The sequence below is a fragment of the Panthera uncia genome, chromosome F1, assembly GCF_023721935.1.
Source record: "Panthera uncia isolate 11264 chromosome F1, Puncia_PCG_1.0, whole genome shotgun sequence".
NCBI classification, from domain to species: Eukaryota; Metazoa; Chordata; class Mammalia; order Carnivora; family Felidae; genus Panthera; species Panthera uncia.
In genome coordinates, this window is record NC_064813.1 from 2,169,194 (window position 1) to 2,191,729 (window position 22,536).

Below are 22,536 nucleotides of genomic sequence, written 5' to 3' on the forward strand. Positions count from 1 at the left end.
GAGAGGGAGGGAGAGGAAGAGAGGGAGGGAGAGGAAGAGAGGGAGGGAGAGGAAGAGAGGGAGGGAGAGGAAGAGAGGGAGGGAGAGGAAGAGAGGGAGGGAGAGGAAGAGAGGGAGGGAGAGGAAGAGAGAGAGAATGAATGAATTTCAAGCAGGCTCCATACTCAGTGTCGAGCCCAATGCGGGGCTCAATCCCACAACCCAGGATCACCCCCTGAGTCAAAATCAAGAGTTGGACACTCGGGGAGCCCAGGTGGCTCAATCAGTTAAGCGTCCAACTCTTGGTTTCGGCTCAAGTCATGATCTCATGGTTCACGGGTTCCAGCCCTTCATCAGGCTCCACCCTGCGAAGCCTGTTTGGGATCCTCTGCTTCTCCCCCTCATCCTGCGCACTCTTCCTCTTTCCCTCCCTTTATTTCTTTCTTAAATAAAGAAAATTTTTAAAAATTAAAAACAGTAGTATGTATTGCCTACAAATTTTATCCTGGTACATAGTCGTCACCAAAATAAAATCACTGATGAGAAAAGAATGTGGGTTAAAGCTTATTAACAGGAAACTCAGCAGAAAAAAAAAAAAACAAACAGAAGCGGCCAATAAGCATCCCAACATATTCAATCAACTAGTCACGAAAATGGCAATCAAAACCATACCAAACCATAACCAAAACTTGTGCCGCGATATGGTCAAAAAAAAGTTAGGTTAACATCAAGAGCTGGTAAGACCGGGACAAAGAGGCACCCACGCTCCCGATCCCGGACGATGCTGTTAAGTATACACTGTTACCTTGGAAGGTAACAGTTATGTTAGAAGTTTTCTTGGAAGACAAGTTAGGGATAGATTCCAAAATCATAAAGGTGCACACACCCTGCCATCCAGTCCTTCCAATTCTCGTTCCCTCGCCTCCATACTGTCCCGAATACGGACAGAGGCACGTGCAGGGATGTTCGCTGCCACCGTGTGCTTGCCATCCTAAACAATCTAAAAGTTCTTCGAGAAAGAAACAGCTAAATAATGTAACATATTTGGACTGTGGCATATGTGACTTATAGGAAGTAGTAAGTGAAAGACGCAAGCGGCAGAAGATGACACACAGAGCACACAACACGCTTCATCAATCCTAAGCACTCCCCCAACCACACACCTGAACATCTCTAAAATCAGATTTGGTTTTACCAGCTGACATTTTAAAGTTACAAATAAGCAGGTTTTCTTTCTTAATAGTATGTAAGATATTAGGGAGTCTTAAAGCTTTTAAAAACGGGGCGCCCGGGTAGCTCTGTTGAGCGTACACGACTCCGGATTTTGGCGGAGGTCATGGTTTCAGAGTTGAGTTCGAGCCCATCGGGCTCCGTGCTGATAGCGCAAAGCCCGCTTGGAATTCTGTCTCCTTCTCTTTCTCTGTCTGCTCCTCCCACGTGCACGTACTCGCGCGCTCTCTCAAAAATAAACTTTTAAAAACCAGGAAAAAAAAGGATCTTAGAGTTGACACAATACAGCATGTAAACACACCCACATACGTATTCTACAGGTACGTTTACATGAATGTAAATGCAAATTAAAAAAATCCAGGAGTCACATCACACCAAAGGAAACCGAAGGAGTCTCACAGAGAATTTAAGCCTTACTTGTCATTGAAATCTTTCAAAGGAAAATGTGCGGAAGAGTAAGCTGAACTGTTAAGAGGAGTTTCTTTTTTTTTTTTAATTTTTTTTAATGTTTATTTATTTTTGAGAGAGAGAGAGAGAGAGAGAGAGAGAGAGAAAACATGAGCTGGGGAGGGGCAGAGAGAAGGAGACACAGAATCCCAACCAGGCTCCAGGCTCTGAGCCGTCAGCACAGAGCTCGACGCGGGGCTCAAACTCACGAACCGTGAGATCCTGACCTGAGCCAAAGTCACTTAACCGACTGAGCCACCCAAGAGCCCCAGAGAACTTTTACATACTTCTATGTACCTGCACTTTTTTTTCCAGCAAGAACAAACTCATGCGGCATTTGGAAAAAAATATTAAGAAAAGACACTGGGACACTGATCTTATTTATTTAATACAAATCGAAACAACTCAAGCAACCTGTGGGCCTGCCATCTGTCTTTGCTACTGAGCAAACAGTATCACTAGACAATTAGCACCAAGGAGGAACGTCCTCTAAAGCTTTTTGGACAGGATTATCAGAGTTATTTATTTACCAAGTAAGAGGCAATTCCCACTTCAAAATCTCTTAGAATGTTATTTCAGGGAGCCCGGGGGTCTCAGTCGGTTAGGCATCTGACTCTTGGTTTTGGCTCAAGTCACGATCTCACGATTCATTGGTTCAAGCCCTGGTCAGGCTCTGTGCTGACGGTGCGGAGCCTGCTTGGCTCACATTCTCTCTCTCTCTCTCTCTCTCTCTCTCTCTGCTCCTCCGCCACTTGCGTATGTGCTCTCTCGCTCGCTCGCTCTCAAAATAAATAAAAATAAACCTAAAAAAAGAAGAAGGTGTTTTGGGGTTTTTTTTAATATTTTAAAAAAATGTTTATTTTTGACAGAGAGAGAGAGAGAGAGAGAGAGAGAGAGAGAGGGAGGGAGAGAGAGAGAGAGAGACAGCACTAGTGGGGGAGGGGCAGAGAGAGAAGGAGACACAGAATCCGAAGCAGGCTCCAGGCTCTGAGCAGAGGCCGACAAGGGGCTCGAACTCACAGACTGCGAGACCGTGACCTGAGCCGAAGTCGGATGCTCAACGGACTGAGCCACCCAGGCGCCCCATGTTTTGTTTTTTAAAGCCAAAAAGAACTACTCTAAGGATACCATCTTGAGCCTTATAAAAAGAAATTACGTGCTGGTGACTCAAGGTGAAGTGAGCCTAAGAAACAGCAGGGGTGGAGCACAGGAGGTACAAGTCCTTGCTTTGTTGAGTCAGGATTCCTGGGGTTTGTCGCTTTCTCCTTCAGGGAAAAAAAAAAGCCTGAATTGTATGGAAGTGGTTGCTTTGACCTAAATAAATGTAAATAAAGATAAAATCAGATGGAAACTTTATCCACTAGAAGACCAAACACTTTCCCGATTAGTCATGTAATATAGCAATTTTCAAACCTACACACACACACACACACACACACACACACATTCCTACTTGCTGCAGGGAGAGGATTTGACACCAACAGTCTAGTAGATATCAACACAATTTCTCTAGCCTATGACTACTACAGTTATTTCAGTGGAGGGAGGGTCCATTTCTTACCAGGTAATGAATTTACTCCTTTATTTCAAAGACCTAGCCCTGCAAACTAGGAGCAGGGGAAGAAGGGAGAGGGTAGGCAAACAACGAAACTGTGACAATTAATTAGCAAGTTGTCAGCCTAACCTCCCGCCCTAAAAAGTGACTCATCCACAGGCAGGGTGAGTTTCCGGATTTCTGAATGTCGTTTTAACATCTGCCCTTTTTACTGCCTGGCTCAGCTGGAGCAGCATGGGACTCGTGACGTCTGGTCTGTGAGTCTGAGCCCCAGGCTGGGTGTAGAGATTACTTAAAAATAAAATCTCACAGGGGTTTCTGGGGGGCTCAGTCGGTTAAGCGTCCGACTTCGGCTCGGGTCATGATCTCACGGTTCATGGGTTCGAGACCCACGTCGGGCTCTGTGCGGACACCTCGGAGCCTGGAGTCTGCTTCGGATTCTCTCTCTCTCTGCCCCTTCCCTGCTTGCACTCTGTCTCTCTCTCTCTCTCTCAAAAATAAATAAAATGTAAAAAAATAAATAAAATCTCACACACAAAAAAATAAAGAAAGAAAGAAGAATACATTTTCAGTGTTAGCTCTGGCCCAGCGTCAAATTAATCTGTTCACCACCATGAACCCGAGCACTCAGCACCACGCTTGGTTCATGGGTACCACCCAACCCATGCCCGACTAAAGAACAAATTGACTTCACAGGTCAATTTCTGTGAGAATTAGCAAAATGGTACATTCGTTCTCATCAACTGTACTGGCATTTCCACAGAATCATGCGCACACTTGTTCAAGAACTGTTCTATCGTCTTTCGTTAAATTCTACTATGGGATCTTCACATTAATCGGCATCATCCAAGCTGGGGACCAGATGTGTCTGAACCAAAAACAAGCACGACAAGACAAAGAAAAGGAAACGCATCGAAACGTCATCTTTCCGAAAGATCAGCTTACAGAGTTTTCTTTAGTCATTTTTTATATTCCCAAATTTTCTTCGATATGCATAAAGTACTTTCATATCAAATACATATACGCTTTTTTCTTTTTTAACAAACATTTGTAAAAAGTCAAGACAACTCATCTTTCAGCCTTTGGGACAAGGTTAACAGATCCATTATCCTCCCCGGAGGAAGAGACACAACCCAGGAGGATGTGCAAATCCCGCCCTCGGTACAGACAGCCCACACGGTGCTCGTGTTCTCGACGCAGGATGTGTTTTGTTCGGTTTTCCAAGTCAGATGAGAATAATTTTCTTCTCAATTACTTACGGTTCCACAGGCATTAAATACGCTTAATAGGGAAGTTGTAACTGCCATTAACTACACAGAAAAAGCCTTGATGAAACTCAAAAATCTCTCACCGGGACCACATTCCTAAAGGGAAGTTCTAGTTCAGTGCTGCCGGAAAGGAATACAGACTGGCATCACCCTAGGTTCCTGCAGTCACACGGTTAATTGTTACCAAGTTATACTCTGTTTTCTACGGCAACCAAAAAACAAACGTGAAGTACGCTTAGAAAGAAACGGCAGGGCTATTTTTCAGGTACAACCGCATAAAGACACAGCCACAAGCAGACAATGACTACCATCACCAAAGGGAAGCGTGACTGCAAAGCTAGTCATTCTTTTTTTTTTTTTTAATGTTCATTTATTATTGAGAGACAGAGCGAGACAGAGCATGAGCAGGGGAGGGGCAGAGAGAGAGGAAGACACAGAATCTGAAGCAGGCTCCAGGCTCCGAGCCGTCAGCACAGAGCCCGATGCGGGGCTCGAACTCACAAACCAGGAGATCATGACCTGAGCCGAAGTTGGATACCTAAATGACTGAGCCACACAGGCGCCCCGCAAAGCTAGTCATTCTTAACTGACTGGACTGAAAGGGATCACCTGTTGGCATCTGTCCAGCAACAACGATTTTTAAAAAGTTCATTTTCTATAGAACCGAAGACTGATAAAAGGTTAAAAATCAGTTTTACCTAAAGGAGACAGACTAAAGCAGGGAATGGCAAACTGGATCGATCATGCCCACTGCTGTCTTTATAAGTCCTGGGAGTTAAGAATGGCTTTTGTAAAGTTTTCTTGTTTAAAGTAAGCGTTATGCCCAACGTGGGGCTTCAACTCATGACCCTGAGATCAAGAGTCACATCTCTACCGAATGAGCCGGCCAGGTGCCCCTGGCTTTTACGGTTTTCAAGGGCTATAAAGCAACAACAAAAAAGCAAAAATGGAAAAACAAAAACAAAGAATATAAATGAACACAGACCATATGTAGCCATTAGAGACTAAAATACTATCCAGCCCTTTATTTTTTTTGATGTTTATTGACAGAAATAGACAGACAGACAGAATGTGAGCAGGGGAGGGGCAGACAGAGAAGGAGACACAGAATCAGAAGCAGGCTGCAGACTCTGAGCTGTCAGCAGAGCCCACAAACCGCGAGATCATAACCTGAGCCAAAGTCAGACGCTTAACCGACTGAGCCACCCGGGCGCCCCCTATCTGGCCCTTTTATAGGGAAAGTTTGCCGGCTCCTGACTAGAGGAAGAAGTAAACTCAGAAGCCAAATGACTTCCAGGTATTCAAAAAAAAAAAATGACAGTATAATTAAAAGGATAGAGAACGTATTTACAAACTTCCAGCTAACCATGATGGATTAAACACACAACATTAGCTCTGATCCTCAATGAAAAACCTCCACCCAAACAAATAAGGGAGGCAATTTAGAGAACGCTGGGAAGGTTCAGGAACCCGGGTTCCTGAGGCTCCAGGTTCATAAGAAGCTGGAGTCTAGATGGAAAAAGTAATGCTTCTTAGGGGTACTAAGAAGGAGGCACCCCTCCCTCCCACTGTGTTCGACAACCCCAAGCAGGCAGGCGGCTACCCGGCCCCTACTTCAGCAGAGGGCTGACGTTTACTGGAGAAGCCGAATCACACGTGCTCCAGGTGGGGGAGCACCAGGCTGGGAGTGAAATGCAGGACTAAAAACCAAGCAACGAGTTGCCCTCATCAACCCTCATCAACGGTAAACAACTTCCCCCCACCCTCCCTTCTCCGGCCTACTTCCTGAATGCTGACAACTAAGTTCCTACAACCCAGGAAGCAGCCAGGAGTATCTGCGGGAAAAACTGGCCCCAAAGATAAAACCTACAATTACTGGGGCGCCTGGGTGGCTCAGTCGGTTAAGCGTCCGACTTTGGCTCAGGTCACGATCTCGCGGTCCGTAGGTTCGAGCCCCGCGTCGGGCTCTGTGCTGACAGCTCAGAGCTGGAGCCTGTTTCAGATTCTGTGTCTCCCTCTTTCTCTGACCCTCCCCTGTTCATGCTCTCTCTCTCTGTCTCAAAAATAAATAAATGTTAAAAAAATTAAAAAAAAAAAAACCTACAATTACTAATTCGAAAAGTACTGATGGTTTGAGGGTTCCCCTATGAAACCTCTGCTTCATCACCCTACAATTAAGGCTGCTACTCAAGGCTACAGTAACTGTTCGGTCCCTTACCCTCCAACAGGAATGAATACTTGACGATCACCATATATTTGAGAATGCTTCCAACACGGGAACACCCACACCCCCACACCTAAACTTTTTTTTTTTTTTTTAACATTTATTTATTATTGAGAGACAGAGGGTGACAGAGCATGAGCAGGGGAGGGGCAGAGAGAGAGGGAGACACTGAATCCGAAGCAGGCTCCAGGCTCCAAGCTGTCGGCACAGAGCCCGACGCGGGGCTCGAACTCACAGACTGCGAGATCGTGACCTGAGCCGAAGTTGGACACTTAACCGACCGAGCCACCCAGGCTTACACTTAATATCCTTCAACTTTCAATATTACTTCAACTTATACTTAATATCCTCAGAGACAGAAGCTAATGTGTCCATTAAGCAAAACGAGGGACGAGAAAGAAAGACAATTTAGGGAATAAAAACTCTTAGAAATGGAAAATGTAAAATGTAAAAACAAATTAAAAAAAAAAATCTTCCGGGGCGCCTGGGTGGCTCAGTCAGTTGGGCATCCGACTTTGGCTCAGGTCATGATTTCGCAGTTGATGACTTCAAGCCTGGCCTGGCTCTGTACTCACAGCTCAGAACCTGGAGTCTACTTAGGATTCTATGTCTCCTCTCTCTGCCCCCCCCCCCCCCACAAAACAAACATTAAAAAAGTATTTTTAAATATTTCATTGGCTAGAAAATGGAGTTGAGAATATCTCCTAAAAGACAGAGATGGAAAAGATAAGAGAATTAGAAGTTCAATTCAGAAGATCCAATATCTTTTTTTTTTTAACGTTTATTTTTGAGAGAGAGGCAGCACAAGCAGGGGAGGGGCAGAGAGAGAGAGGAAGATACAGAATTGGAAGCAGGCTCCAGCCTCTGAGCTGTCAGCACAGAGCCTGACATGAGGCCCGAACCCACAAACTGTGAGATCATGACCTCAGCCAAAGTCGGATGCTCAACTGACTGAGCCACCCAGGTGCCCCAGAAGTTCCAGTAACTTAGTATTAACATTATCATAGAGTGAAATCAGAGGAAAAAAGGGTGGAAATTATCATGAAATAATATAAGGAAATTTCCCAGAAATGAAGGATGCAGCTTGAGACTAGGATGACTATCAAAATATTGAACATAATCATTCAAAAAATAAACAGAAAGGAGATAAACAGAAATTCTCAAATGCTAAAGACAGAGAAAATTCTCAAACTTGTAGGAAGAGAAACAGGTCACAACACAGGATCAGGAATAAGAAAGACTACAGACATCTTTAGAGCTGGAATACTGAAAGCTAGATCACAATGGAATTATACCTTGAAATTTCGGGAAGGGACTCATTTTGAACTCTTGACCCCCAGCACTGTAAAATAGGGGTTGTTTTAAGCCACTGAATTTGTGGTAATTTGTTTCAGCAGTAATAGGACACTAACACAATACACAAAACATATTTTCTCAAGCAATTAAAAATAGAAGTGACTTCTAGACTATGTTCTTACTAAATTCATAAAGGGGCGCCTGGGTGGCTCAGTCGGTTAGGGATCCGACTCTTGTCTTCAGCTCAGGTCATGATCTCACGGATTGTGGGATCGAGCCCCAGGCTATCAGTGCAGACCCTATCTGGGATTCTTTCTCTGCCCTTCCCCCGCTCTTGCTCACCTCACACACTCTCTCTCAAAATAAACTTTAAAAAAAACTCACAAGTATTTACAGTTCTAATAGGACAACATAATCTGATAATAGTGTCATATTTAAAAATGCACACGTATTTAACAGTTCTAATACAACAACGTAATTGGTAACAGTCCTGGAGTCAGTTACCAAGCCCAAAGCTCTGAAAAATTAAGTCCCTTCCACCTGAAATTAATTATACAAAAGGTTATTAGTCTCACACATCGACTGCAAGAACAGGTTTATACACAGAAATCCTATTTTTCTCTTTGCTTTGGAGGTAAAGGTGGAGTGATGTAACAAACTATTTCAATGTCCCTTCTGGCCTTTATCTGTGAAATGAAACCATACAATCTATGAGCCGGAAAGGATAGTAACGATCAGCGACTGAATCTCGCAACCAAAGCTCAGACCCCCTGTACATTTCCACATGGCCCACAACAACGTGTCTCTGGATACACAACATAATAAAGATGTAAACAGCAGCAGCAGTAAACCTGAAGTGTGAGAGAAGGAGAAGCGGTGGAGGTTACAGCTTAAACTAATGTGAACTAGAAACTATTTCACTAAGTCTCGTGGTCACCGCAAAGAAAAAACCTGTAGCAGATTCACCAACGATTAAGAAAGGGGACTCAAAGCATATCCCCCCTAGCAACTGCCACCTTACGCCCGAGCAGGTGCAGGTGATGGGAACTCCCTGTCCCAGGCACGCGATTCCATCTCTGCGGGGCTGTGGTTTTTAGTTCTTTACTCTGAGTCAGTAATCTCTCACACTTCTTTTTTTGTTTTATTTATTTGTTTATTTTGAGAGAGAGAGAGAGCGAGCAAGTGTGCGCAACCAGGGGGCGGCAGAGAAAGGAAAAGAGAGAGAATCTCAAGCAGGCTCCGTGCTGTCAGTGCAGAGCCTGACATGGGGCTCGATCTCACAAATCGTGAGATCATGACCTGAGCTGAGATCGAGCAGGAAGCTTAACTGACTGAGCCACCCAGGCGTCTCGATCTCTCAAATTTCTATCCACAGGGTCTATTTCCAGCTCTTGGCATTAAAGAAAACACATTTCACAGGTAAGACCTCAAAAAAGCCACAAAATACCCATCATGTTTGCCCGGAGTTCTCTACGCTCCAGGCGTAGCTAATTCCCTCACACTTGCTAAAGATCTACATTTTATATCCCAGCTCTGTTAAGTATACAATAGGGACAAATTATTTAACCTTTCTGAGCCTCAGTATTGTCGCCTATAAAATGGAGATGACTTCTCCATAGAGTTCTTGTGAGGGTTACAAACAACGTGTTCCAATGTGCTGGTGGAGTGCCCACAAAGCACACACTGACAGCGGCCATTATGCTAACGATGTCCCACACCTGGACAAGTAGCTCTCTTCTGAAAGACTCGATTTGTCTTTAACCCTAAAGGATGCTGTCTCAAACAAAAAGCATTACCCAGGGATGGTCGGATCTGCACAGAAGAGAGCAGCATGTCTCTCTCTTCCCTCACCCTAGATACTGTATTTCCATCAAACCAGCCCGAGATCAGATTAATGTGCTGGGGGGGGGGGGGGCAGAGAGAGAGGGAGACACAGAAGCCGAAGCAGGCTCCAGGCTCTGAGCTGCCAGCACAGAGCCCGATGCGGGGCTCCAGCCCACAAACCAGGAGATCGTGACCTGAGCCAAGTTGGATGCTTAACCGACTGAGTTCCCCAGGTGCCCCACAACAAACCTCTGAATAAAGGAAGACACAGGGTTTACAAAACTGAGTGGCAGGATAAGAAAAAGCACCCTAGACGGTGCTGACTCCAGAGCTCAACTTGGTAAATATTAAGCCACAGTAGCTCCCATGTAGCAAACAGATAAAAGCACAGTAGCCCTCCCTTATCCGTGGGGTGCACAATCCAAGACCCTGTGGATGACTGAAACCACGGAGAGGACCGAACCCTCTATATAGAATGCTTTTTCCTATACATATACATCCACGATAAAACTAAATTTATCAAATTAGGCACAGTAACAGAACAAGAATAATAAGATAAAACAGTTCTAACCATACACTGTAACAAAAGTGATGTGGACGTGGCCTCACTGGCCCCCACTCACCCTTGTGATGACGGGAGATGATAAAACACGCACGCGACGAATGAGGTGACGAACGAGGTGATGTGGGGTAAACGACGCAGGAGCTGGGACGCGGCATCAAGGCTACCGTGACCTTCTGACGCGGTGTCAGGAAGATCACCAGCTTCCGGACCCCAGCTGACCACCGTTGGGGGGTGAAACCAGCGGTGAGGGGAGCTACTGCAGACACTATCTCCTCTTGGGGGCGGTTTCCAGAGCGGGCGCCTTGTGGAAGTTCATCACCACACACTTATGAGCTGTGTACTTACCTGAACGTGTATTAAATGAAGGGGAGGCCTCCCGGGGAATGTCAAAGTAACTCACATGAAACACACACGTACACATAAGAAAGCAGGAAAATATAAATTCAAAATTTAATGATGTTGGATAGTAAGAATTCAATTTCAAATTATCTGGGGCTAGACCACTCGAGTCCAGGAGGCACACTCTAATTACACAGGCTACCAAAGAATGAACGACAGCTGCACATCGCTGTAAAACCTTGATGGGGCCATTCATACCAATGGTGGGAAATGCCTGTGCTTAAAGATGACAAAACGAATGGAACCATCTCAGCATGTCCACGTGACTGCCCCTCTGAGACCCGTAACATAACTGAGCGTATGACCAAGTCTAATCAACAGCAATGCTAGTGGAAACGCATCGACAATTCCATAAAGACACTGAGTCCAAGACTTATGACTTAAGTTCTTCCGAATTCGACTACAGGTTTTACATACCATACCCTCAAAAATACTCCTGTCATGCTTGCTCGCTCACTCTCACACATGCACTCACACACACACACACACACACACCCCAGATCCCTAGATCTGTCTACTGAAAAGATCTAGAAACAATGACCAATCCAGTAGCAAAGAGCAGCCACGCCTATCACCCAGATGATGGCTCTTCAAAGGCTGTTTCCCACTAACAGGTTGGAACCTCGTCTCCTTGGACAAACGGCTAATTCCTGCTGAGGCAGGAAATGTATACGAATAACCTGGAACATCTCATCATACCAGATAGCAAGGAAGCTATGAAAAACTATTAGTCATGTCAAAGGGAACTTATGAGCGAATTCGACAAGGCTCCCACTTGCTAAAGACAGTATTGAGCATCAATAAGAGCTTAAAAAAAATAAATCAAATACGTTTAAAAGCATGAGTACATAATGACATCAAAAAAAAGTGTCACCTGTTGAGGCCGCTAGAGAAAGAACTCATTATTCTGAAAACTAATAAAAGGAAAGACACATTCTTCCTTTCCTGTTTGAATTTCTACTCCAAACCAAATAGCATATGAAGAAAAGCATTCCAGTGAAAGAAAGACCATTAGACTATTACCATTTTTCAATCCCTAATGAATTAACACATCCATTTTCAATTTACACGAGTTTAAAAAGATCATTACATTAGCTAAGTGCAGGCCTCCCAAAAAATCTAATACTGTATTAGCAGCAATGGGACTTAGCAGGTCAATATTTTGATAAGCACGTTTACTTCAGTCCTTTGGAAGCAATTTTTGCCCCATTACATTCAAAATCTCGAACCTGATAGCAATATTACGTAGGAATTCAGATGGCTCTCTCATGCTTCACTCCTCCAGATATCCAAAGAGACTCCATAAAGTGATCACGTGGGGAAAAACCGTATGCATCTTTCCATGAGCCCTTAATATTTCCAGGCAAACATATTTAAAAAGTTCCCAAAAAGCGATGAGGCAGCAGGGCAGTAACTCTGAATATTTTGCTCAGCACACCTTCAGAAGAAGCAGGGTGTGCTTTCCACCTCCTGCAGTGGGGAGACCTCTCTGGAATCAGAGAGCGAGCCGGCCCTGCCTCTAACGCCCAGTGGCCTGGATCAAGTTTCTCAACTAGGAAGCCCCAACAATACCCCAAATACTCAGCAATACCCCAAATACTTAAAGGTCTGTGGAAACAAAATAACATATCTAGGGTTCTCAAAATGGTACCTGATGTGACTGCCACAGGGTCTTTAACTCCTCTTTTGGACCCTAAGTCCCTTCACAGCAAAAGTGAATGTACTGTTCATCTATATTGGTGACCTAACCCACCTACTTAGAACGTTATCTGTACTAGGGACTTAACACCATCTGAAGTTTGTTTATTTAGTCTTAAACTCATTTGTTTAAATAATCTTGACACCCAGTGTGGGGCTCGAACTCACAACCCCAAGATCAAGAAACACAGGCTCTACCGACCAAGCCAGCCGGGTGCCCCAACGAGGTCTGAAGTTTAGATGGGAAGATGCTAACTTACATTTACCTGTATTTTCATCTATGATTTTATTTTTACCTGCATAAAATTAAGACAGTAGGTAGTTGACATACTGGGTCCGGTTACTGGCTTGTGACCACAGTGACAGGGGTGGAATGAGAAATGGGGTCTGTGACTCCCAATCCAAGTTATTTTCAACAGATATCCACACTCTAAAGGTTCCTATTTATTCCACAGAAGATAAAATGGAATGTCATTTCTAATTCTTGTTGAGATTCTAGTACAAAACCACAAAACAGCGATCTATTAGAAAATGTTGCATGGCGCCTGGGTGGCTCAGTCGGTTACAGTTTCTGACCTTGGCTCAGGTCATGGTCTCATGGTTCATGAGTTCGGGTCCCCGCATCAGGCTCTCTGCTGTCAGTATGCAGCCTGCTTTGGATCCTCTGTCTCCCTCACTCTCTGCCCCTTCCCCACTCGCACTCTCCCTCTCAAAATTGAACAAACCTTTAAAAAATTCTTTTAAAGAAACCCTTGCAAAACCGACAAAAATGCCAAGCACCGCGCTGGGGTTACACGTTAAAACAAAGGCAGCAACAGTTGACTCACCCATAATTCTGACTGCTTTTAGACGCCCCCCACCAGGTGTCTCCTATCCTAACAGCCTCATCATTGCTGACCACGAAGTGATCTACACAGAAAGGTAACTTTAACTGCCATGTTATTTCTCCTTTTAAGTATCTGAATGCCGCTTTGAGAGCTTAATTTAGGAACTAAATGAACCGTACCTATCAATGTAGCTTTTATTCTCCAAGGTCACTGGTAACTAGGCCCCCAAATTACAGGTTCCTCAAGGACTCCTACTACTCAACAAGAATGTTAAAAGAATGTTAGCTTTAGACCAAATCTTAAGTCGGAGACGTCAAATATCATCATCTAATCCAGCTGTATACACATACACACATACACACACACACACACACACACACACACACACACACACACAGAGAAACTGAGTCTGGAAAAGTTAACTGCCTAGGAATTTACATGGTAAATAGAATCCAGGGCTTCCCGACCCCCAAAACAATGCCAAATTCACTGCAGGTTATACAGTGTTTTAATCTTACAAAGAAAATATTACTATTTTCAAATAAGACAGGCTCAGAAGATTGTCACCTTTTTTTTGTTGTTGGTCATGTGGCCAAAGCTAGGATTAAAAGTTGGCCCTTTCCTATTCTCAAATACCTTTGTGCTACAATATACTTGAAGCTTATTGAACATTTGGAAAAGTTAAGTTCCAAGAATAAAAGTTTGAAGTAAAATGTAGTTATAGGAGTTGTATAGGAGCCACCAGATTTTTATCTAAGTGGTAATCTATCACCACCATAGGAAACACGAAATTCAAGCCAGTGACCTAAGACCCATTAGCCATTACCAATTCCCCACGCTGGCCAGTGTGCAGAGGGCTGAACTCAATGTGCAAGGACAATGAACATTTCAAGGGTAAGCTTTTTAATAAAAAAAAAAAAAAAAAAAGGAATAAATGTGGAATAACCAAATGTTCTAGAAAACTTATAAAACACTTCCATTAGTTTGCACAAAGTTATGCGGAGAGAAAACAAGTAACTTCTGAACGTATCCCTACCACGAACTACACAACTTCAGCTACTCAAGTATGTCCTGCCCTCCAAAAGGAACTCCCTCTGGGAAAAGTGTCATAAATATGCTGTTCTGGAATGTACCCGAAACCTAGCAACCACTTTTAAAGTTGCATTCGGCCGTGGATCCGCCCCACAAGATCTAAATATCTCTAAGAATCAAACTAACAGGCGTCTCATCAGTATTTCCCACTGAAAAGATCATGTGATTGGTATCGCCACCAGTGAATCACCCAAAAAAGGAGAAAGAAAAAAAAAAAAAAAACAACCCACACACCACAATCCTGCTCCAAGACGAGACGTCTTACAATTAATTGTGCGAGAAACAGAGAGTACTTGTAGGCCTTAACTGAGAACTCACTCTTGCGCATTGCTTCCAAGTACAATTTTAACCATCTAGAAGTTACTAGAACACTGAGGGCACCCCTTCCTTTTAGAGGTGGACGAGCCGGAGGGGACGCATTAGCTTAATACTTCCTCCTCGCGGCCACATCAAAACCGCCAGGTGTGCAAGTCCTATTCGAGTTGATGGTTCCCCGGAATGACTGCAAAGGGAAGGGAAGGAACCGATGGGAAGATATCTTCCTCCCCAGAAAAGGGGTAAAAATCGGGGGAACCTGGTGTGCCAAACCATAGGAAGCAAGAAAAGGAATACGACCGTTAAAAAAAAGCAAAGCAAAACAAAACGAAACCAAGACCAACCGCAAACAAAAAACCATCCCAGAACGGGATCCTCTAGGAGAGAAAAGGGCTCATTCTTCCACCCCGGCCCGTGGAAACCCGAGAAGCTGAATCAGGTCAAACGTCCTGGTAACCTCGGGGAGGCAGGACCAGGACCGCAAAACCCAGGTTCCGGGCCCGTCAGAGGTGTGTGACCCAGCGGCCCAGAGCGGGGAGACAAACTTCGGGGACCCCCCCAAGGACGCAGCCTGCTCGGGTCGCCGCGGCCCGGGCGGGCCAGGCGGGCACTGGCCCCGTCACGCTCGGGCCCCGGGCGGACTCCGCGGGGCGGCCGAGGCGGGGGTGCGGCCGGGCCGGCTCACCTTTGAAGAAGCGCAGCGCCAGGCCGTACAGCTCCTCCAGGCCGAAGCCCCAGCGCTGCTCCAGCCGCCGCGCCTCCTCCGCCGCGCCCCCGGCCGCCGCCTCCCCGGGCTCCGGCTGCTGCCCTGCGGCGCCCGGCCCCCGGCCCGCCCCGGGAGGAGAGGGCGGCGGCAGCGGCGGCGGCAGCAGCGGGGCGCCCTCCGCGCCGGGCCGCTCCTCCGGGTCCGGGCTCAGCGTGAGGCCGTCGACCGAGACCTCGAGCCGCTCTGCGTTCAGCACCGCCGCCATCTCCGGCTGCTGCGCCTCCTCGGCGGGGGACAGGCGGCGGCCACGTATCGACTTCCTGCTGACCTCTGACCCTCGGCGACGCCGGAACTTCCGCCGCTGAGAAGGATCTCCGGCTCCGCGAGAGGGGCTGAGGCCCGCGCCCCGCCCCTCCGCGACCCCAGGCCCGCTGGCCCCGCCCCGGCCAGCCCCGGCCCGCGTCCGCCCGCGGGCGTCGTCCTCCCCGCCCCTCCCCCCCCCTCCCCCCGCTCCTTCAGCACGGCGGTCAAGGGCCCGCGGGGCGGGGTCGCGGGGGAATGGCGGAGCCAGCGAGGCCCGCGGGGCTCGGGTCGGAGATGGGCGTGGGGGTCGCGGAGGGGAGGTGCCTACGGGGCCGGGGTCGTGGAGGGGGTGGGGCCCGCGGGGGCTGACGCCGCAGCGGGGCGGGGGTCACGGAGGGGCGGGGCCAGCGGGGCCCTCGGGGTTCCGGTCGGAGGGGGGCGCGGGTCACGGAGGGGCGGGGCCCACGGGGCCCGAGTCGCGGAGGGGCGGGGCCACTGGGGGCGGGGCCAGAGGAGCTGGGGTCGCAGACAGAGAGCTGGGGTGACTGCGGGCACGTGTCCTGCCCTACCGGCCGAGACTCCTTCCGTCCGCGGGGTCGTGTGCTTCCCAGAACGGCCCCCACTCTGCCTTGGTCTCCACACAAACCGAAGGAAATGCTGGGCCAATGCCTTTTTTTTTTAAGGGGTGACTGAGGCTGCAGAAAGTTCCTGGGCTCCTGTGAGGTTGTATTAAATTGGTAGACGCTGGTTTTGCAGGACCGGGAGCTCATACGATTTGTGGGGCCCCTATTAAAAAAAATACCCAAGGGGCTCCTGGGGGGACTCGGCTGGTTAAGCATCTGACTTGGGTTTTGGCTCAGATCATGATCTAGTTAGTGAGTTCGAGACTCCGCCTACACGCTGGCTGGCAGTGGGGAGCCTGCTTGGGATTCTCTGTCCCTCACCCTCTGTCTCTCCCCTGCTCATTAATTCTCTCTCTCTCTGTCTTAAAATAAGTAAACTTAAAAAACAAAAAAAAACAAAAAAAAACCCCTTCTTTAAAAAAATCTGAAAGAAAGAAAAAACCCTTCTTTAAAAAAATCCAAAAATTATGTAGGTAAATATGTTTAGAAAGAGAAATCACAAATGACACTTTGATAAGTTGAAAAACGCCACAAGCATCACACACGACCATAAAATATTTGTTAACTTCCTGACACACTTATACAGGGTGTCCAAAAGTCAGAAACACAGTTCATTTTTTTTAAAGATTGAAAATGCCCTTGGCAGCATTATGCATATTTACCTGTGTGTCTAGACTTTATGGGCACCATTTATGATAATTTTCCCCACGTTTTCAGGCCGCATACTTTTTTTTTTTTAATTTTTTTTTTTTAACGTTTATTTATTTTTGGGACAGAGAGACAGAGCATGAACGGGGGAGGGGCAGAGAGAGAGGGAGACACAGAATGGGAAGCAGGCTCTCTTAGTCATCAGCCCAGAGCCTGACGCGGGGCTCAAACTCACGGACCGCGTGATCGTGACCTGAGCTGAAGTTGGACGCTTAACGACTGAGCCACCCAGGCGCCCCAAGGCCGCATACTTTCAATCACCTTTTCCTATGACATTTTGTAATAGTTTCTATAAAGAAAATAGAAAGGTCAGTCTTATTCTCAGCATGGTGATCAAAAACTTTTTATTAGGGGACCCCTGGGTGGCTCATGGCTCAGTTGGTTAAGTGTCTGACTTTGACTCAGGTCATGACCTCACGGCTGGTGGGTTCGAGCCCCAACCTGTCAGCACAGAGCCTGGAACCTGCTTCTGATTCTATGTCTCCCTCTCTCTCTCTCTGACCCTCCCCTACTCGCACTGTCTCTCAAAAATAAATATTTTTTTTAAAAAACCTTTTTATTCGGAGGGAAGGAAAAATAAGATAAAAACAGAGAGGGAGGCAAACCATAAGAAACTTTTAAATACAGAGAACAAACCGGGGGTTGATGGGGTGGGGAAAATGGGTGATGGGCATTGAGGAGGGCCCTTGTTGGGATGAACCCTGGGTGTCATTTGCGCTGAATCACTGGGTTCTACTCCTGAAGCCAAGACTATACTGTATGTTAACTAACTTGAGAATGAAAAATAAAGTCATAGATACTTTGACAGGCCAAAAAAAAAAGTGTATTATTGTTTATGTTTTAGTTTCCCACGTCATTACTGTTATTAGTGTGTATTGTTTTAAAGATTATTGTCAAATTTGGAAAAACTTATATCGAGTTTCTTTCACATCTGAGCTCTAATATTTCAGGGATGTTTGGTGGCTTGAATGGCCATTTTGTGTATGGTTTTTGGTGGATTCCCAGTGTTTTTCAGAACAAGATTTGTCTGCTCCGTTAAGACAGGTTCTGATTCATTAAGATAAACAAAACATGTGACTTCAACTACAGACAGATTCGTTGTAGTAAGAAAGAGTACGAGTTTGTATCCCATAAACCCAAGAATTCTAATATGTTCCATTATTTTTTTTCAATTTTTTAATGTTTTATTTATTTTTGAGAGAGAGAGAGAATGAGCAGGGGAGGAGCAGAGAGAGAGGCAGACACAGAATCTGAAGCAGGCTCCAGGCTCTGAGCTGTCAGCACAGAGCCCGGTGTGGGGCCGGAACTCGTGAACCACAAAATCATAACCTGAGCCAAAATCGGACGCTCGATCGACTGAGCCACCCAGGCGCCCCTTATTATTATTTTTTTAATGTTTGTTTATTTTGAGAGAGCGATTGAGTGCAATCAGGGGAGGGGCAGAGAGAGAAGAGAAAGAGAATCCCAAGCAGGCTCAGCCTTCAGCACAGAGCCCATCACGGGGCTCAAACCCACGAACCGTGAGATCGCGACCTGAGCTGAAACCGAGAGTTGCACACGCTTAACTGACTGAGCCCCCCAGGCGCCCTGGTTGGGCATTTGAGATTAGGCATTGAGAGACTTCATTCTTCCACCAATAATTTTTTCCTCTTGACGGTTGCAAGGATTTCCTGTGGACCAGTTTCTCATTTCCTTTCACATCTTGTCCCCCCCCCCCGCCCCAGCCCCCCACTGCCCATGTATTTTCTGTGCCAGGTGTCACAGAGCTCCTTTGCCCCCTGGCCCTGCACGTTTGTGACACGGTGCTGGCTGAGTTGGCATTTCGGGCAGTAGGTGTTATTTCAGAAAGCCGTTCCTACACCTACCGTGAGCACTGATTTAACAGAGCTCCAGTTAAAGGTATCCCTTAATCATCGTCCCCAGGTCCCCAGAAAGTCCCGTTCCTGAACCCTCTAACGCGGAGGAGTGACAGAGGGAAGTGAGGACGCAAAGAGACAGTGGTCTTACGTATCTTGTTTCAGAAACTTTGACAGAAGCTTTGGACCAGGCGAAAATACCGCAGCGGCCTTGGAAGGGCCTGTGTGCGCGCAGGCTTGGGAATGAGCTTCGTTAATTGGTGGTGAACCCGCCTCTAGTCGTAGGGGACTCTCATTCTGCTACTCTGAGCCCCAGTGACTTGTTTCCACTTAGCCTGGATCTTTATTCGTATTACATGTTACATATTTATTCGCATTCGGATTACATGGCCAAAGCTCCAAGAAGTCCTAACTGTATTTCCTTGATGTGCTAGGCTCACTGCTCCAGCCCCAGTACCCAGTACCTGTCACGCGACGGGTAAATAGAATTCTTCTTGGAAATACAGATTCCGTCTTCTGAGTGTTCTCCAATAAGCATTCCTTTCGTAACCTGAAAAAAAAAAATTTTTTTTTAACAAGTATAAATAGGGGCGCCTGGGTGGCTCAGTCGGTTAGGCATCGGACTTCGGCTCGGGTCAGGATCTCCGGGTTTGTGAGATCGAGCCCCACGTCGGGCTCCGTGCTGTCCGCACAGAGCCTGCTCTGGATTCTCTGTTCCCATCTCTCTTTCTGCCCCCCTCCCCCGGCACTCGCTCTCTCTCACTTTCTCTCAAAAATGAACATAAAAAAAAAGATTAAAAAAAAAAGAGTAAAAGTATTAAAACCTATAGAACATACCTAGGAAGATGGACAGGTAAAATCTGATAAACTAATCATTGACTTTTTTTTTTTTTTTTTTTACTGTTTTGGAGTTTAACATATTGAATAATCTTTTTTTATGTTTATTTATTTTGAGAGAGAGAGAGCATGGGGTAGAGAGAGGGAGGCATAGAATCCCAAGCAGGCTTTTTTTTTTTCTTTCAAAAAAATTTTTAATGTTTATTTATTTTTGAGAGAGAGAGACAGAGTGTGGGGGCGGGGGGGCGCAGAGAGAGAAGGAGACACAATCCGAAGCAGGCTCCAGGCTCCGAGCTGTCAGCCCAGAGCCCAACACGGGGCTCGATCCCACGAACCATGAGATCATGACCTGAGCCAAAATCAAGAGTCAGACACCCAGCCAACTGAGCCGCCCAGGCGTCCCAGTTTTACCATTTCTGAAATTCTTTTAGAAGTTTCCTCCCTCAGATCAACGTTTCCCTCTGTTCCCTCCGCACAGTATTCACCTTCTCTGCGAAATGTTATTAGAGTCCCAGAGACTGAGTTCAACTCCGTGCATTTCCGGCTTTCTCTGTGATAATCACTACCCCGTAAATGTTGCGCTTTAGTCACACAGAACGCTTTAGTGGGGATAATTATTTTGTACTCCTTGACTGCAAGCACAGGGAGGGCCAAGGTCATCCCTCTGGAGCCCCACAGCCCCTGTCACAGGATAGAAGCGTTTTATGAGGCTTGCAAGGTTGTTAGCTTGAATTGGTTGTTACCGCCTTCAGATCTGTGCCTGCCCTTGGCGCTGGATGACCGTGACCGGAGGCTGCCTCCTCGAGGAGGGACATGTGCTCTAAGTTTGCAACAGTCGTCCCAGCCAGTCGTGAGGGACACCGTCCTTGCTGTGATTGATCATTTTGCACCAATATCTGTTTACAGTGGTACCTGCGTGGCCACCATGGGCATGTATTCGTGTTTGTAACTCCCTAATACAGAAGAAAGAAAATGGCATCCTGCCTGGAGGGTTTGAAGAGATAATTCTGATTGATCATTGATAATTCTTTAAAAAAAATTTTTTTTAATGTTTATTTATTTTTGAGAGAGAGTCAGTGTGAGCAGCGGAGGGGCAGAGAGAGAGAGGGAGACACAGAATCCGAAGCAGGCTCCAGGCTCTGAGCCATCAGCACAGAGCCCAATGTGGGGCTCGAACTCACGCACCGTGAGATCATGACCTGAGCCGAAGTTGGACGCTTAATGGACGGAGCCACCCAGGTGCCCCTCGATCTGTCACTTTTTAGATGTTGTGACCTTAGACTCACTTTCCGGACCTCTGTCTCTTTACTTGGAAAAAAGTCAAAATTGTTCTGGGCTGTCAGCCTGGAGCCTGCATCGGATCCTCTGTCTGCCTCTCTCTGCTCCTCCCCTACTCTCTCTTTTAAAAATAAATAAAAATAAATATATTTTTAAAAGTATGTGCTTTTAGGAGCACCTGCGTGGCTCAGTCGGTTGAATGTCTGACTTTGGCTCGGGTCATGATCTCATGGCCTGTGAGTTCGAGCCCTGCGTCGGGCTCTGTGCCGACAGTTCAGAGCCTGGAGCCTGCTTTGGATTCTGCGTCTCCCTCTCTCTCTGCCCCTCCCCTGCTCATGCTCCGTCTCCCTCTGTCTCTCAGAAATAAATGTTAAAAAAAATTTTTTTAAGTATGTGTTTTTAAAAACAAATCTCCCATAATCCCATTACTGAGATCTTTGCTCAAAAAATTTTTTCTAACATTTATTTATTTTTGAGAGACAGAGCACAAGCCGGGGAGGGGCAGAGAGAGAGGGAGATCCGGAATCCGAAGCAGGCTCCGGGCTCCGAGCTGTCGGCACAGAGCCCGACGCGGGGCTCGAACTCACGAACCGGGAGATCATGACCTGAGCTGAAGTCGGACGCTTAACTGTCTGAGCCACCCAGGCAGCCCCCCATTACTGAGATCTAACCAGCGTTAGCAATGTGGGGTTCATTCTTCCCGTCTTGCAAATGCTAAATCCATATAATAATAATAATAATGATGATGATGATGATAATGATAATAGTAATAAATAGTTATTACGAAGTAGTACCCCCCACTGACAGTAGGAAGAAGCTGTTTAGGAGAGGAGGCCCTTGATTCAAGGACCTGTTAAAAACCTGCTCAGACTAATGCTGAAGCTTCAGGGCCCCGCAGCCCCACCTGCTGGCCGGAGGCGGGAGCGCTGCGGCAGGTGGACTCCCTGCGCTCCCGTCCTCTCCCGGCTGCGGACTCAGCCCTGCGGCCCCAGCCCCGCGGCCCCGTGGCCACCTCCTAGGTGGGGCAGGAGGTTGGGGGCGTCGGTGGCGACGGCCTCTGTGGCTCCGCCTGGGCTCCTCAGAGCCAGAATAAAGGCCGGGGCTCTGCGCGGAGGGGCAGGGGCGGGGGCGAGACACCGAGCACGGTGACACTTCCCTAAATGAAGGATGTGAAAACCAAGAGCCCATCAGCCATGCTGGAGGAAGGACCGAATTATCTTTCCTTTCTCTCAATAGGACATTGTTATCGCCTGGAGACAAGGGACATGCAGCCAAAAGAAAAGTCGGAAGAAAAATAAGCGCAGAGGTGTCTCAGGAAGTCAAGCAACAGGAATGACAGCCGCGATTCCCGTGTCGTTTGAATTTTGCCCTACCGGTCAGCTCTTTTTAACATTTGCGAGTCATCGGGGTGTCATTTCCAAGTAAACACTCGTTTCTGTACCTCATTTTCTATTCTTTGTGCTAAAGAACTCCCCTTCAGGGGTGGCTCCTTCGGTTAAGCGTCTG

At 46.7% G+C, this 22,536-nt stretch overlaps 1 protein-coding gene and 1 long non-coding RNA gene across 2 annotated transcripts in view; one reads left to right on the forward strand and one right to left on the reverse strand.

Moving 5' to 3' along the window:
• The window catches only part of ACBD3 (acyl-CoA binding domain containing 3), a 32,719-nt gene extending 16,886 nt beyond the window's left edge, over positions 1 to 15,833 (reverse strand). Inside the window, exon 1 of the mRNA XM_049635097.1 lies at positions 15,405 to 15,833. Within this exon, the coding sequence (XP_049491054.1) occupies positions 15,405 to 15,690 (286 nt within the window). The 5' untranslated portion in view covers positions 15,691 to 15,833. The remainder of the gene's footprint in view (positions 1 to 15,404) is intronic.
• Positions 14,250 to 22,470, forward strand: LOC125925861 (uncharacterized). The gene is made up of 2 exons (XR_007458911.1): positions 14,250 to 15,228; positions 22,267 to 22,470. It is a non-coding gene; the product is annotated as an uncharacterized LOC125925861 (long non-coding RNA).
• The last annotated feature ends 66 nt before the right edge of the window (positions 22,471 to 22,536 follow it).